Genomic DNA, 17,624 nt, shown 5'->3' on the forward strand with positions numbered 1-17,624 from the left:
TCCGCCACATAAACCAGTTCGTTGTACAGGGAGCCTGAACCCCTGAACAGGGACAGTCAGTCTGCTTAGGCCTTGCTTCCTGAATTGCCTCACAGGGAGGACATACACAAGGTGGATATCATGACGTTTTGCCAGAAGAAAGCAGCTCAGTGTCTCAAATCTGAGACACCGGGGAGCAGGGACTCGGCTCTACTTTGGCACCTGCTGGTTCTCCTTTGTCGACAGAATGGGGTGAGTCACTGCTTTGCTTGATATTGGGGACAGAGGAAAACCAGGCTGAATGAAGTTCCAGTCTTCATGAGAGTTGGTGTATGTCACAATTATAAAAGGCAGTCTCTAAGCAGCACCATTGCTCAGAGGGGATGCCCCTGCCAGTTTGCCAATGTTCCTGGAGAGCATCTTCCCACTGACTGGGGTTTGTTATACAGACCCTGGATTATTGCACCAACCATACAATACACCTGTGAGTGGTTCCAGGGAGGTTTGCTGCTGCCTACAGTAACAGCCAGTAGTAGTGAAGCTGATGTCTGACATTCAGTCATTCACGAAAGGTCCATGGTATATTTGCATGATGGTCTCAGGAAGAAGGCAGAGGCCCTGCTGCCTTCCTTCTTCAGCCCGGGGGAGGGGCAGCCTGGGGACGAATAGGATCGCCCCACAGGATGACTCTCTTTACCTTCCAGTCCATGGTGGGGTCTGACATTGCTGAACTGCTGATGCAAGACTGCAAGAAGCTGGAGAAGTACAAGAGACAGCCCCCAGTGGCCAACCTCATCAGTCTGACAGACGAGGACTGGCCGGTGTTGAACTCTGGGACTCGCAACCTGCTTACGGGGGAGATTCCCCCCAGCGTGGAGACACCAGCGCAGATTGTGGAGAAGTTCACCAAGTTGCTCTACTATGGAAGGAAGAAGGTGAGAACACCTTTCTCCCAGACTTCCTTTGGATGAGCGACTACCACCCCTTACCCCGTCTCCCTTTCCTCCAATGATATGACTAAACTACACTTCTTTTAGAGCATGGGAGATATTCAGAAAGTTATGATGAGAAAAATAAAAATACATAGGTGTTTGCCGTTCACACCTGCAGTGTTCATCTGTCCTACTGTTGATGGAAGGCAGCATCTGCTCACATTCCATTCATTTACTCCTAGCGTTTCCCCACTGAAAATCAGTTTAAGTCACATAGACAAGCCAGGCACGGTGGTGCACTCCTCCGGCTGAGGTAGGCAAGACTGTGATAGGAGGCCAGCCTAAACTATAAAGGGAGACCCTGTCTCGGAACAGATAAACAACCCCAAAGGAACACGTAATTGTTTATTTCTTTTTACATGTAATGTTACATGGTAAAGTATCCTAATGACATTAAATATGTTTGAATAGTACAATTTTAGTATTTTTGTAGTGTTAATAATTCAACTCAGTGCCTTGTATGTTCTTGACAAGTACTTACAAACAAACATTCTAGGGCTGGAGAGATGGCTCATGTTTACGGATCCTCTAAAGGACCCGAATTCAGTTCCCAGTGCCCACGACGGGCAGCTCACAACAATTTATAGTTCCCGTTCCATGGGAACTCAACGCCTCTATCCTAAGTGGGCACCTGAACGAGTGTGAATGTCCCCCTCCCATACACATAATTTAAACATAGCAACTTAGTTTATGGGGAGATTACTTATGAATGATATCCCTGCCACTGGATCTCAGGCATTCTCATCAACTCTGAATGCTTTCATATAATGGGTGGAGAGGGTCGCTTATTTAATTTTGAGTTGTGGTCATGTTTTATACAAGTCATGAAGTGAATCTGAAATTGGAGCTCTTATGATCCATTTACCTCCCAATAACTGGAGACCAAGCCTTCAGCCCATGGGCCTTTGGTGGGGTACACTTCATATTCAAGCTAGGACATCACTGTCATTTTTGTCCACTATGAGAGAACATATGTAAGATCAATTTCTAGCAGCAGAGGTGTTGGGTCAAAGGGTACGTGGTTTATAATTTTGATAGCTACTGAAAAATTGCCTCTTAGGGTGCATCATGAGCTCCGTGAACAAATGGTGAAACCATTGCTTTGTATCCTCACCAAAGCCTGCACACTTGTGGTCTGTGCCTGTCCTAAAGGTGGAAAAATACAATTCAGTGTATATATTTACACTTCTGTTATTATGAATGAAATTAGCTTTTCCCCTGTGATGAACTTGTCACAGGCTTCCCACCTTTTCCTGTAGAGCATCTTTTATCAGTGCGTGCTGAATTGCCTGTGCTCTTCAGATCTTTAAGATGTTTAGTTCTAAACTGAAAATTTTTTTTGGATGTGTGTCATATTTAGTTAGTTTCCGCCCATTTTCAAATTAATTAATAGAAACAAAGTTGAGTTAGTTTTGTGACTTCGGCATTTTAAAAGATTTATTTATTTTTATTGTATGTGTGAGTGCCCGCATGTACATCTGTGCACCATGGGCATGCCTGGTGCCTAGGAAGGCCAGAAGAGGGTGTCAGGTCCCTGGAACTGGAGTTACAGGTGGCTGTGTGCCATTACATGAGTGTTGGGATTTGAACTTGGGTCCTCTGCAAGAGCATCAAGTGCTCTTAACTGCTGTGCCATATCTCCGGCCCCTACTTTGAAATTTTAATATTTTATCTATTGAGTTTTTAAACATGATGTTTTCTTTTATGGGGGCACTTAACATAATAACTTATAAAAACAAGTAGTATCAAATTACAGCCATTTCCTATACATCCATTATCTAGCAGGGAACTGTGCTTTTCTCAGTGATCCATTTATTCTATTAAAACAAAGCAAAACAGAAAACCCATCTGCAGTACTATTTCTTGCCCAGTGAGGCATACAGAGATAAATCAGTTCTGAACTTTTCCTTCAAGAAAGATGAACAATATCTATAATAACAACAATAACAAAGCAGAGCTTAAAAATTATTTTCTACCCATCAGGCATTAACTCAATATCTTTTATGTGTGATCTGATTTATCTCCATAGAAACCTGTGTGGTAGGGTCTGGTTTTGTTTTGCTGATTTACAGGTTGGGCAGTTAGATTTAGATGTGGGACTTGGATCTGGGTAGCGTGAGCCTGAACATGGGCTTCTGGGTACCTCACCACACTGAGTGATAGATGGAGCAGTGGGGTGTCTACAGGATGATGAATGAGGAGTGGGTATCAAGATACCTTCATTCGTATTTGACTCAGGTATCATTTCTGGAATTTAATATTCTTGACAGCCTTGATAGAAGTTCTCAAGTTCTTTACTTATAAAATTTATTTTTGGAGTGGGCAGAATTTTGAGTCAGCTAATAATTCTCAACCAACCCATTGGTCACTTTTTTTAAAAAAACAAATTAAAAAGAATTATGAAATAGTTAAAGTATGCTTTAAAAAAAAAGGTTGTCCTAATGCCACTTTCTTCACTTGTTCTGGACCTGAGGCTGAATTCCTTAATTGTGATGATTAAATTTGCCCTCTCTATTCAATAAGATTACATGGAGATATGCTGGGATAATAAAGATACTTGTTACATGGAAGTAGCATTATCTCTTTAGTGACCTCCTGCCAGAAATCACGCATTTTTTCCTACCAAGGAAGTTATTAATACCAGCTCAAAACCTCAACTATAAACTGAATCAAAAAGGCACATATGTATGTGTGTTTTAAAGTTTGCAGCGTTATCCCTCTTACTCAATGGCGCTACCAATGCATCCTGAGACAGCATCTGAGAGTTAGCACTCCCTGCATTGGGCTTATGGGCTAGCTCCCATGAGCTTAGGCACAGTAGCCAGTCGGTTAACCCTCCTCCACAATGTCAGACTCAGGATGTGGCGGTCCTCACCATTGTCAGCTTAGAATTTCCCACGTTCTCCAGGAGTCCTTTTCCTTGCAGCGACCTGATGGGGTGAGGCATACTAGGAATGAGTGTGGATGACTTCATGGGCCCAGCCTAGAAGTGGCGCTGTTATTCTCGTGCCGTGGCTCAGGCTCAGCCTCACGCAGGAGGCAATGAGGTGGGGAAGGAAGACGTCCCCTCTGCCACAGCGTTTAAAAAGGACACTGTTCTTTAATAGGGCCACAACAATACATTTTTGTTACTCATATTTTGAGACTCAGTCTTTGGAATGAACTCTTTCTCTCGGTTTTGGCAGTTAGGGTTTTAGAAGTATTTTGTAGCTGATACTAAAGAGATGAGACTGCCTGGGACCGTGTTTGAAGAGGAGCTAATGCCATGTCCTAATGGATGATGCTGGAGGAGAGAGTAACACCATGCTGAGTGAAGCCCACACTCCCGTTCTCCCTTCTTCATTTTCTACATTTCCCTGGGATTTCTATTGCTTGGAGTACAGAACTGCCTACACATGGAAATTTGTTGTTTTTATTGGACGGAGATGAGCAAGGTACTATTGTTTGCCATTCTTTGCTTTTTAGGAGGCCTTGGAATGGGCTATGAAGAACCACTTGTGGGGCCATGCTCTGTTCCTAGCCAGTAAGATGGACCCAAGGACCTACAACTGGGTCATGAGTGGGTGAGTCTCGCTTGCAAAGACCGGAAGTGCAGATCAGCCTCCTTTCCAAAGGTGTGTGTGTGTGTGTGTGTGTGTAGGGGAGAAATAAAAAAATTCATTGAAAAGTTCCATACACAGCTGCCCAAGTTCTCTTTACTGAGATGGGTGTAGCATTTTTCATTTCCAGATTCCCCTCTCCTCTCCTCTCCTCTCCTCTCCTCTCCTCTCCTCTCCTCTCCTCTCCTCTCCTCTCCTCTCCTCTCCTCTCCTTCCGTTTCCTCCCCTCTCTTTCTGTTCCCTTCCCCCTTCTGGACCCTCCCCTTCTCTCTCCTCCTCTCTTCTCTCCTCTCTTCCCTCCCTCCTTCCTCCTCTCCTCTCCTCTCCTCTCCTCTCCTCTCCTCTCCTCTCCTCTCCTCTCCTCTCCTCTCCTCTCCTCTCCTTTCCTTCCATTTCCTCTCCTCTCTTCCTGTTCCCTTCCCCCTTCTGGACCCTCCCCTTCCCTCCCCTCCTCTCTTCTCTCCTCTCTTCCCTCCCTCCTTCCTCCTCTCCTCTCCTCTCCTCTCCTCTCCTCTCCTCTCCTCTCCTCTCCTCTCCTCCCTCCCTTCCTTTCCCCTCTCCTCCCTTTCCCTCTATTCCCCTTCCCTACTCTCTTCTCTCATCTCCATTCCTCCCATCTTCTCTCCTCCTCCCTTCTCCTCTCTCTTTCCCATCCCCTCCCCCTCTCCTTTCTTCCTACCCTCTCCCCTCCTTTCCTCTTCCCTTCCCTCTCTTCCTCTCCCTCTGCTCCCCTCTCTTCTTCCTGCTCATTCTCCTTGTCCCCCAGCCTCCCAAGTACTGGGATTATAAGCATACTACCTTCATGCTCAGTTCTCAAGATTCTTCATTTTTAAATATTTATTTATTTATTTATTTATTTATTTATTTATTTATTATGCATGTCTCTCTGCATGTGTGTGTGTGTGCATGTGCCACAGACTATGTGTGGAGGCCAGAGAAATATTTGTGGGAGTTAATTCTCTTCTTCCATCATGTAGATCCAGGGCATCCAAACTTAGGTCATCAAGCTTGGCAGAGAGTAGCTTTACCTACTAAGCAATTTCACTGGCCATAGATTCTTATAACTTAGGCAAAGAAGCATTCTTCAAACCTGTTTTAATGGAATGAAACATTTTTGGCAAAATTCCTCAGGCACTAGAATTTCTGAGAATTCTGAATATTCTACACTGTAGTCCTCTGTGGGAGGGGCTGCTTTAGACAGTTTCATTAGGAAAGGAAGGGTGGGGGATCACTTAAGTGTAGCCGATGGAGCCTGGAGGCAAGGGGATTATGATTTAAGAAAGAGTCCAGGGCTTGGTCTTGCACCGAGGCTGTGGCTTCTGAGGGGCTGGGAGGATAGGAGCTGGTATGGCATGTATATGAGCCATGGTAGGATAGGCATTAATTGGGCTGGGACTATTGAGAGAAGAGGCGTACTTGGTAAGGAATCACAGCTGACAGTGAACCAGGTGCCATGATAGACCCTGGAGAACGACCAAGCCAACGTAAGGTAGGGACAGGAGCACAGCACACAGCCCGTGGTAATTGGGGGGACATGTAGCAGTGGGGAGTCAGTGTGGAGGAGGTGCTGGGTCTAGGTGGACATTGTAGGGGAGTTTCTATGTGAGTCTGCCACACTCCTGCATATCATGGGTGGCAGGAGTGAGGGGGAGGCCTCCTGTAAGAACAGGTTTGGGTCAGAGTCTGACAAAGATGGCCTTGTGCATTTTACCTTCTAGGGCTGGCTGAGGCTGTGGAGACAACCCTCTGAACCTAGGCTGACTTGGCCGTAAATGCTGTTGGGTAGAGAGTTGGCTGAGGGGGCATACCCTCTGCTTTAAGTTCTGTGTTCCTGTTGGCGGCCATACTGCCTGGTGGTTTGTTCTTCATGATGGTCTCACTGAGACTCCTTATTACCTTAACTCCATCTTCCCAGGCACAAGCAATGCCACCCTTTCTCCATTATGGCCCTCGGCTAGAGTGGATGGCACGCTGCTGTCTGGAATGCCAAGTGTGCCGGGCTCCTGTGGCAAGGGCGCTATTAAGCAAAAGATGGTGATCTGAGGGACAATTTTCCCTTTGGGTTTTGGAAATGAACATCCCATATCCCCGCGTCGAAGCATACATCTCTGCTACAGAGTTTTGCCTTGGGCCATTGATTTTTGATGGGGCCCAGTGAATTGTGAAAAATATCTCTTACTGAGTGTGCTTAAATCTCAAATCAGCTGTAGAGCTTATTATATCCTTGTTAAGCACATCCCACAGTTTGTCATCAGCAGGCTCATTTCTGGTCCCTCTTCTACGCCTCTTTGGTTATTGAAAATGGCTATTTAGTGCTTGTGAGTCAAGGCTCTACAGACCCAGGCTTGAGATGAGCTGGAAAAATGATGCTTAGTGGGATGGGTTTGGTGAGGAGGAACTGAGGGTGGCTGGGAAGGAGGGGCAGATGGAGAAGAGCTTCCATGTTTACTGCGGGGCTACCCAGATGACCTAGAGATGTGGCAGGTCAGCTCACTGATAGAAGGCATTTAGAAGTGCCTACTCAAAAATCAGGGCATTAGGGAAAAAAATCCAAAAAAGTATCCTGGAAAAATGAAGTCTACTTGGGGGAGTGTGATGTGTTAAAGATGTGGTTGATCATCTGTAAAAGGCCACAAGGCACAGCAGGGCAGAGAGAAGCCTGCGTTCCAAAACGGAAGTGCCTGTCAAGTGGAATATTCAGGCCTGCGTACTGGTGATGGGTTCCCTCTGGGCTTGACTCCCCACTGACTCTCCTTTCTGCTCACAGCTTCACCAGCACGCGGGCACTTAACGACCCCCTGCAGACCCTCTTCCAGCTCATGTCGGGAAGGATTCCACAAGCAGCCACGGTAAGGTACTCTCTGTGACAGGCTTCTTTCTATGCCCCAGAGTCCTAAGGGTTGGGAGTGGGCTGTTGAGGCCTACCTGGGAATGTAGCACTCACTACCTTTCCAGATGAGGCATGGATGATAGTTTATTAATTATCTACAGTGTGCTTGACCCATAGACGATCTGATACATAGCAGCTGGTTTCATTCATGGAGGTAGGAGTTATTATCCTTGCTTTTGCAGGCACAGAAACAGAAGTACCGAGGTGTAAAAATGGCTCAGTTATGGAGGTAGTGAGGAATAGGGTCATGACTGGCTCAGGTTTACCTGGTTCCAAAGACCTTACCTTTGCCACAGTGCCTGATTGCACAAGAGCTGTTGTTTTGCACAGCAATCCTCCAGAACTGGACATGTTGGACTTTGTGCTTTTGGAGTTGAATGTGGCTGAGAAGGTGGAGGTCTGCTTGAGACTGTCTCCACTATAGCAGATCAATCTTTTTGAGCCAATGTGTTCTTTTCTGATCCAATAACTTTACCAGCATGTATCTGGGTCTGTTTTTTTTTTCTCCCTGGCAATACCTTATACCTGTTGTTTAATATAAACATTCATGCCTTAAAATTCAGGAACATCTTCTTGGATTATATCTTTCAATATTTATTTTGGTTTCATTTCCAGGAATTCCATGTCTATTTCACATGTATAAACTGTATGTATATATGTGAGTTATAGTGATATTCTTATCTCCTTTCTGAGACCCATGCTGACTTTTAACTCAGTGTGTGACTTAGGATAATCTTGAACTCCTGATCTTCCTGTCACCGTCTCCCCAGTGTTGGCTTCCAAACATGTGCCACCGTATTTGACTTTTACAGTTTTTCTCTCCCTCCTCCATCCTTTCTTTGCCTACCCTGTCTTTCCTTCTTCTCTTTTCTTGCCTCTGTCCTCTGTCCTTCACTGTTTTCCCCTGTGTCTCTTGCTCTTTTGTTCTAACATTTTTGTCTTTGTTTCTTTAACATTTCCCCCATTCCTTGCCTGAGCACTTCCTGCTAGGTACCATCTCTTTCCTGGGCTCCTTTATGTTTTCGCTGCATAGAAGTATTAGTTCATCACCTCTGTTCCTGCTCAATGTTCTCGCTGCATAGAAGTATTAGTTCATCACCTCTGTTCCTGCTCAATGTTCTCGCTGCATAGAAGTATTAGTTCATCACCTCTGTTCCTGCCCAATGCTTTGCCATTCCATCTCCATCACTTTTGGCAGCCATATCTTATATTTGAAGCTTGAGTTTTGGCTATTAACGGGTTTTCATGAAAATGAATTAAACCTCCCCCCCCTCTTTCTCTTTCTTTTTTGACATTCTTTTTGCTGTGGATAATTCTAAGAAAAGCACAGCAAAGAGAAATGATGCCTTCTGTCCCCCACCATTAAACCAATGGGCTATTTTGAATATAGGGTAAGCTTCACAATTCAGCTAAATGGAAGCTTCAGCACTGCAATGAAATTGCACCGTGTCAGGAAGCACCTAATGGAGAAAGTGATATAATTAGCCTGTGGTCTATTGGGCAGCGAGGAGGGAGAGTTAGCTAATTTTCCCTGCTCTTAGATAAGGGAGCTAAGGCTCCACAGTGATGTGCCGTTGCTGTATTCCATCTTAGAGTGTGAGAACTTCCTAGCCCCTTACATCGAATACAAAGCTACCTTTCTGCTACATTGGGTGGCATCATGGGAGAGGCATGTCTACTGGATGTACTGATGTGGGTTTCATTGCAGGCATAAGCTTGACTTTTCTCACTACTTCTAGGCAAACTTGGCTGCTATTTAATATCACTGTTTTTCACTGTGGAGATTTTGATGGCCAAGCAGTTATTGTGACTTTAAAGGAACAAGAATGTCTGAGCCTGGCAGCCACCATGCTTGCATGTCTATCCCATTAAGGAAATTAGTCAATGAATTCTCCCCCACCCTAATCAGCTTTATACGACTCCCCGCTCCTTGCTCTAAACCGGGGGGAGGATGGCTTCCAAGATTATTTTCTTTTTGTAGAAAGTTTTTCTTTCTTTTTCTGTTACATTCTTGCAGATCCAGCAAGAAGAGGCCTGGCTTATATGTTTAAGTGAGAGTAGCAATGTCCCTGAGCTATGCAATTGTTGTGCCCAGGGTGTGGTTCATGGTCTAAGCCGTTGTTGTAAATTAAAACTAATATTACTATGACTTCTCATGACCACTGTTACGATATACATGATATACATTTATGCTGTGCTGTTGAAATAGGTAGGGAACAAGTGTCACATGGAATAAACATCATTTATTCCCTCTTATGACTATAAACACAAAATAACTACAAATAGTTCTGCACTCTAAGTGTTAGCAATTACTGTCAATTCTCTTCTCTGTCTATGTAACAGGATTGGTTTAGACTGGTTTGTACATTACCTCTTTCTTCTACTGCAAGTGTGTGTGTGTATGTGTGTGTGTTTGTAAGTGTACACATGCACCAAGTATGCAACACTGTGTTGTGGGCTTTATATAACTGTCTATTTTATTGTCACCAAGAGTCCTGTTAAGTAGAAATGATGGTCTCCATTCTAGAGACGAGGAAGACAAAAGTTCAGTGAAATTAAAGACTTGCTCAAGCTCACACTGTATGAGTCAGGACTTGGGTCACATCCAGGGATGGTGTAGAATTTATCACAATATGTTGATTCTTCATTGATTCTTTCTCCCCTGAAGTTCTTCTTCAAGGAGGGTGGCCTAGGGTGAGGTTCAATGTATGCAAGTCAATTAGTGTAATAAACTGCACAAATGAGCTTAAAGGCAAAAATCTCAATAGATGCAGAAAAAGCTTTCGGCAAACTCTATCATGCCTTCATGATAAAAGTTCCAGAGAGTAGGACTAGAGAGAACATTTCTCAGCACAATAAAAGATACATGCGGGAAACCCACAGCCACTGCCATTCTGTATGGAGAGAACCTATCCATATTTGCAGATGACATGATATTATACACAGGAGATCCCAACAATTCTAGCAGAAAGCTTCTAGAAATTGCAAGTTCAGCATTTGGTAGGATATAGGATCAACTTGCATGAATCAATAGCTTTTCTATACACCACCAACAAGCATTCAGGGAACGAGATCATTGACACATTTCCATTCATGACAGCCTCAAAGAAAATAAAATATCTAGGAATAAATCTGATAAAGGAGGTGAAGAAGTTCTATAACAAAAACTTTAAACCTCCGAAGAAAGAGATAAGAACTTTAAAAATGGGAATACATTCCATGTTCATGGATTAATAGAACTAATATTGTGAAAATGACCAATATACCAAAACTTTTACATATTCAATACTCATCAAAATCTCCACCTCATTCTTTGTAAAAATAGAAAGCAGATTCATATGGAACCATAAAAACCCTGGGTGGTCAAAATAATCTAAGCAAAGGGAACAGTGTTGGAGGGATTACCACCCTAGATATTAAGATATAGTACAGAGCCACAGCAATAAAAAGAAAACGACAGTGGCCCCCAAAACAGACATGTAGATCAATGGAATGAAATTAAGGACCCAAACATGAGCACCTGTCACCATAGTCAGTATTTGGCACAAATGCCAAAAACATATGCTGGAGGAAAGAAAGCATCTTCAACAAATGGCTTTGGGAAAACTGGCTGTCCATATGCAGAAGAGCAAAGTTAGACCAGTGTCTATTACCTTGTACAAAAACTAACCCCAAATGGACCAAAGACATAGCAGTTCCACAGGTCCCTGATGGAGTCTGTGGCCACTCCATTGTCACCAGGGAATGGGTGGAGAGGAATTGACTGGATATTGAAAGCTTGCTTGATTTCCTCATTCCTTCAGCAGCAATTGGAAGTACATTTCACAACAACCCTGTGAAAGTTGCCGCATGTGGAAGGGCCTTGGAAGACCAGGCAGTACCAGCCGCTTATAAGACAGTGAGCAACTCGGAGTCCAAGACTTCTGTGTCAGCTCAGCATGGCCTTCTCCACTCATGAGACATTTTTCCTTTAATCACTGAAACACTAGATTTTTTTTGGGGGGGGGTGCAGGAAAGAGTTTGTTTCTAGATATTTAAAGTGAAGACAGGGAAAAACATGAAAATTAGTAAGTTAATATGTCATTCTATTTATTATCCAATAGCCTTATAACTGGTATATATATGTATATGTGTGTACATATACATATATGTGTATGTGTGTTTGTCTGTGTCTGTCTTTATGTGTGTATGAGATTATGTGTCTGCATGTATGAGTGTCTGTGTGTGTTTTTGTATATGTATCTCTGTGTGTATGGGTATGTATGTGTGAATGTGTATGAGTGTGTGTCTCTGTGTGAGTGCATGCCTGTGTGTGTTTGCATATATGTGTGTGTGCCTCTGTGTCTGTGAGTCTGTGTTTGTATGCTTATGTGTCTCTCTATGTGTATGTATATGTGTGAGCGTATGTATACGTGATTTTCCATTTTTTAATTTTTATTTGAAGACAGGTTCTCATACTGTGGCCCAGGCAGATCTCAAAGTCATGATGGCCTCTCAGTCTCCTTAGTGCTGGGTTTACCGATGTGTGCCACCAACTTGATCTGTGCCACGCCCCAGCCACTTAATACAGAGTGAACCTTTATTTAATAGTAATAACATCACAGACAGTGTAACGTACATTCTCTGAACTCGAAACCAAGACGTAGACAGCAGTCTTCTTTTCCTACATCCCTGGCTATGCTAAGTGACTCTACAAATCATTGTTTTTCAGTGCTGTGGAGACAAGCAGTGGGGAGACTGGCGGCCCCACTTGGCTGTGATCCTGTCAAATCAGGCTGGGGACACCGAGTTGTACCAGCGAGCCATTGTCAGCATGGGGGATACCCTGGGTGAGCAGAAACCAGCATTTCCTCTTTCTGGGCATCTCCAGGCCAGCTTCCAGTGCCAGACATCAGAGTCTACGGCTCAGGCCTTCTCAGGTTCTGGAGGCTCTGTCTTCCTGGTTAAGAAACTCCAGGGAAGACATAGCTAGCATATAATTTTGTTTCCCAGAATTCCCTTTGCCAGCTTTGTTTGTTTTTCATTATCTGTTTCCCTGAATCCCCACTGGGAACTTTGTTTTGTCATTGCTGTATAGCTTTTTTTTTTGTCACAGGTGAGACTCCTTTACCTAGAACTAACACAGGGGCAAGCCTCTTCCTATTGTCTCACGACCTTTAGTGGCCCAAGGCCATCAGATGGGAAATGTCTAACTACCTTGGTGATTCTATCTTTATTTCTGTTATCTGTCTGTGAACGTGGCCTTACAAGGACTTGACAATTGTAGTATATTCCAGATCACTACTTTGAAAATTTGGTCTGGGCAGAAGGTTTAGAAATCATGGTGTTCTTTGTGGAACGTTGGGAACAATTGCCTGCTAAATTGGAAGCAGCCATATATTAGGTTGACAAGTGATGGCTGTCACCCAGCTGCCTGACTAAAAGGGCATCCATGTTTCTTGGGTATCAGACTCTGTGTTTGGTACTTTGCCCTCTGTATCAGTTACCTTCTCACTGCTATGGCAGAACAGCCGGAAAAACCTTAAGCAAAGAAGGATTATCTTGGCTCACACTCCTAGGGAACACAGTCTATTGCGGTGTTTAGTGTGAGGTGATTAGAGGCGTGGTATTCACTGTCAGGAAGCAGAGACAGTGACGGGTCTCAGCTTGCTCCCTCCTTCCCTTTCTCTGTATTCAGCCCTAGACCCTAGCCTAGAGGATAGCTCCTCCCACACTACCAATAGGCCTTCCCTACCCAGTTAAACCTCCCTGGATACACCCTCAAGGGCACACCCAGGGGGTGGATCTCCTAAGTTATTCCAGTTCTATTCAAGGTGACAGCGATGATTAAGTGTCCCCACCCACTTAATCCAATTTTAAGGCAGTGGAGAACATTAAAAAAAAAGTCAGGAGCAATTTGGTAATTGATGTGATTTTTATTAGTGCAGGAAAAGCCTTTGGCTGTCCGACTTTAGCAGAGGAAGGAGTCACATCCCATGAGGATGTTTTCAATCCATTTCTGAAGTTCCACTTTTCTTACATATAGGCATCTCCTTTCCCTTCTCAGCCTCAGGAAGGACCCCGACTCATAGAAAATTCCCAAAGAAAAACCCGTCAGGGGAATGTGAGATAGCACTCAGTGTGGCTGATGAGAACTGAAAAGCAACATCTTCAGTCACAACAGCTGCTGTGGGAGAGAGCGGGACGGACGTGTCTGTGACTTATGCCACGAGAACGCCCCTGGTTTATTCTCGCGAGGTTTCTGCACTCGGACCCCGGAGTTCACTCTATTTCTCTCTGTTCTACTCAGATGCTGGGCCGCACAGGGCGCGGTTTCTGACTGGGTTCTTGTTCTCTTCCTGCAGCTGGGAAGGGGCTTGTGGAGGCGTCTCACTTCTGCTATCTCACGGCTCACGTGCCCTTTGGCCACTACACGGTGAAGACAGACCACCTGGCCTTGCTGGGCAGTAGCCATAGGTATGTGACTTTTGCAGGGGAAGGGCATGGCAAAGATGTTTTTTCCTGGATTGTTTTAGCCCTTGCTGGCTTCCAGGGCTTCACTATTCATTTTCTTGTGTAAATTTCAGCTTACTGCCATCTCCTCCTGCACACTTCTAGGCAAGGTGGCCAGAGGGTGCCACATCACACCACTAGAGGGCCTGAACCGGTGACTTTGGTGTGTATTGCACCTTGATGGCCACTGGGTGGCAGCCTAGCTCCACAACCAGTATAGAAAGAAAAGTAAAAAGAGGAAATTTACAAATTGCTCTTTTGGGCAGCCCTGGGCCTGTTCTGAGAGCCTACTCTTTGGGCATTCAATGCATTAGTATGAGCACAAGCTCTTTGGAGCCTGTCCCATTGGTTACTTGTTGTATGGGAGCCATACATCAGGATTTTTATGCTGAGAGAACCGTAGAGCCCCGGAGGAGTGATGACATAGATAAGCTTGTCCCGGGTGGCCCTCACCGTTCTGGATCTTTCTACCCACTTCTCTCTATAGTTAGGATTTCTGAGCAGTCATGGTATTATGCTCCTGGAATTCCAGTGGTCAAGAGGTATAGACAAGAGGATTATAGCAAGATCAGTACTAGCCTGGGCCACACTGTGAGTTTCAGGCTAGCCAGCCAGCCAGGGCTACTGACCTGTCTGAACAGAGAACACAAAAACGTTTCTGAGAGTTCCTTTGCACGGTTTCCTTTGTTACGGATTTACCTTAAATTGAAAAAAAGGTAAACAAAGGAGGGAAAGCAAGGAACAGAGAGACTGAAAGCCCGTCTAAGGTGGCATCTGGGCACCACGAAGTTCAGACAGGCTGCAGGAGACAAACTCGTAGCTGGTGTCCCCAGCCCTCTACCACTTCATGGACCCTGCTCTTGAGAGCCTGGGCTCAGACAGCATAGTCAGCTTCTCACGTCGGGGCCAAATATGACCATAAAGGTACCTGGGTTAATATGTCTCCTCTTCATTGTCTATGAATCCTGGGGAAGTTTCTGGAAATTTGTTAGCTTCTGGAAATATTTCCGGTGGCAGCTGGCAAGCTGTGGAGGGAGTCTGAGGGGTATTTATACGTGAGACTCTTGTCTCCCCTCAATCCCAGTCACCATTGTTTTCACACTCACTGGCCGAATCGCCTTCCTGTGCAAGACCTGCCAATTCCTTCTGGCTCAGGTGTCCCCCCAGTCTCTGCCAGACTGTCTGTGGGGCTCCTGAACTCCATGACTTTCTCTTCTGCACTGGTGTGCTTGGGCTGGTCTGCCTTTCCTGGGGTGTGCCAGGCCCTAGGGCTGACGGCTAGCTTTCAGGATGTCAGAGTGGGGGAACTGCAGTGTCCCACCTTCTGCTAAGGAAGCGCAGGACCTCCTTCCAGTGGGCAGGTTCTTTTAGAACAGCTGGCACAGCGCTCATTTCATCTGTTTCCCCAAATCCAGGAGGATGGAGGGCAAGGAGGAAGGGCATCCACCTTGGGTCCCCAGTCTCTTTCCTCTCTTGGAGCGGCTTGTGAGCAGCGCCCCATCTTACCTCTCTTATTGTTATTCCCTGGTTCTAGTCAAGAGTTTTTGAAGTTTGCAACAACCGAGGCTATCCAGAGGACAGAAATCTTCGAGTACTGCCAGATGCTGGGCCGCCCCAAATCCTTCATCCCTTCTTTCCAGGTAACTGAACCCGGAGGGGACCGTCAGCTTAGCTGTGGGCAGCCAGGTTTTCAGCTTTGCTGTGTGGTATCTGGCACGTCCTGCCAACTCATAGCCTTTTCTCATCCCTCTTACTTGTGTGGAGTGTAAGCTTTCCTCGAGCCTGTGCTGTAAACGGGCCTAAAACTGAGGTAGTTTGTTTCTGTGCTTGCGGCAGGACTCTTCCAGGCACAGCCCCGGCTCCAAGGCTCTCAGCTCACATTTACTTGATGCTACTCTTTGTTTTCTTTCCTTTCTATGGGTAGATACCTTTCTTCTCTGCCTTGAGCATCTTCTTCAGACCTGAGTGTAACTAGTCTTTCTCTGTCCCATCAGTCAGCTCCCAGATAAAGGCATGGAAACTTCTTATCAATTATGAAAGCTTGGTCTATAACTTAGACTTGTTCCCAACTCTTATATCTTAAATTAACCCAAAATTTTAAATCTATGTTCTACTATGTGGCTTTTTACCTTTCTTTCATTCTGTACCTCTGATCTGTTCTGTGACTCCTGGTGTCTTCCTCTGTGTCTCTACATTCATCCCCAATTCCTCTCTTTGCCTGGAAGTCCCACCTACTCTCCTTGCTTAGCTATTGGCCATTTAGCTTTTTATTAAACCAATCACGGTGACACGTCTTTATACAGTGTAATCAAATATCTCACAACATCCCCCCCCCCCTTTTTTGATTTTTCGAGACAGGGTTTCTCCGTAGCTTTTTGGTTCCTGTTGTCCTGGAACTAGCTCTTGTATACCAGGCTGGCCTCGAACTCACAGAGATCCGCCTGCCTCTGCCTCCCGAGTGCTGGGATTAAAGGCGTGCGCCACCACCGCCTGGCCATTTCCCTCTTTTTGTCTAAATTAAAAGAAATGTTTTAACTCTAACACAGTAAAACTATGCACAATAAGAACAATTATTAGGTAACAATTACTTTTACAGTGTCCAGTTCATTTGTGTTTGGCAACTTTGGAGAAAATTCCCTATCATTTGTCCTATCTTTTGAGTCCAAAGTTTTATACCTTTTATCATTACTTGTACTAGTAACCCAAAAACTATTGTTTTAGACCTAAAAACATTTTCTCAGATAAATAATTTAAACTTTTATGTTTTCCCACCTTATATACTTTACATCTTTTATGCAAGTTTTTTCTGAATTTTGGTAACAGAAAATTTTAACTATAATTATCTCATCTTTACTTCCATCAGAGACCCAGGAAAGATATAATATTACTTGACTAAACAGGAAGTGCAGATAAAGCAACTTCCAAAACTATAGAAATGACAGAAGCATCTTGCTGCCTTGAGAGTCACCTAAGGTTCCCCTACACTGTTGGGGCATCCATGTTTGGTCTATGGGCTTGGAATATCCTACATACTTTTCTATGAAGCAGCAATTTTGAAGAACTGTCCCACTTCTCTTCTTGGCAAAGTTCAGCAGTCTTTTTCCTTTGTGTCCTGCTTGTCCAATTTGTATAGTATATTGTCAGCAGTTGAGGCAAGGGTAATTTCTTGACCAAATGACTAGTTTTGCCACACACACAATGAAAGAAAACTCCATATGGAGATTAGGTGTGTCTCACTGTCATGAAAAGCCTTATTATCAAAACATTTTAAATGACATATTCTGTAGGTTTTTGAAGTATTTGAAGACCATTTATCTATTTAAAATATATCTCTTTGACCCTGAAAATATGCATAACACAACTATAAGTTTGATTGTTATAGAAGACTGACTACTAACCTGTTTTTCTCTATTATTCTAAATAGCTTTCAAGGACTAAAACTTTACATTACATTTTAAGATGAGCTGTATAGGTACAATACTTTAAACAAGAGTAGAAACATATATACAGTATAACAAAAATAGCCTTAAATTTGTATCAACATACAAAAATCCATACCAGCACAAAATACTTGAGATGAGTAGTTGTTTAAAAGTAGACTCAGCAATTCACCCTATTATCCCATCATTTTTATACTGTATCCCCCCTTTTACTCTCCACAAAGAGATTCCT

The 17,624-nt window shown here is 44.2% G+C and overlaps 1 protein-coding gene across 3 annotated transcripts in view; it reads left to right on the forward strand.

The window, feature by feature from the left end:
• Positions 1-17,624, forward strand: part of Sec16b (SEC16 homolog B, endoplasmic reticulum export factor) — a 42,759-nt gene that overhangs the window by 12,278 nt on the left and 12,857 nt on the right. For all 3 annotated transcript variants that reach the window (XM_075988347.1, XM_075988349.1, XM_075988348.1), the window contains exons 9-15: positions 96-231; positions 684-914; positions 4,437-4,534; positions 7,338-7,419; positions 12,172-12,289; positions 13,805-13,916; positions 15,487-15,592. In XM_075988347.1, the coding sequence (XP_075844462.1) occupies positions 96-231; positions 684-914; positions 4,437-4,534; positions 7,338-7,419; positions 12,172-12,289; positions 13,805-13,916; positions 15,487-15,592 (883 nt within the window). The remainder of the gene's footprint in view (positions 1-95; positions 232-683; positions 915-4,436; positions 4,535-7,337; positions 7,420-12,171; positions 12,290-13,804; positions 13,917-15,486; positions 15,593-17,624) is intronic.

The sequence above is a fragment of the Microtus pennsylvanicus genome, chromosome 10, assembly GCF_037038515.1.
Source record: "Microtus pennsylvanicus isolate mMicPen1 chromosome 10, mMicPen1.hap1, whole genome shotgun sequence".
In the NCBI taxonomy this organism is placed as follows: Eukaryota; Metazoa; Chordata; class Mammalia; order Rodentia; family Cricetidae; genus Microtus; species Microtus pennsylvanicus.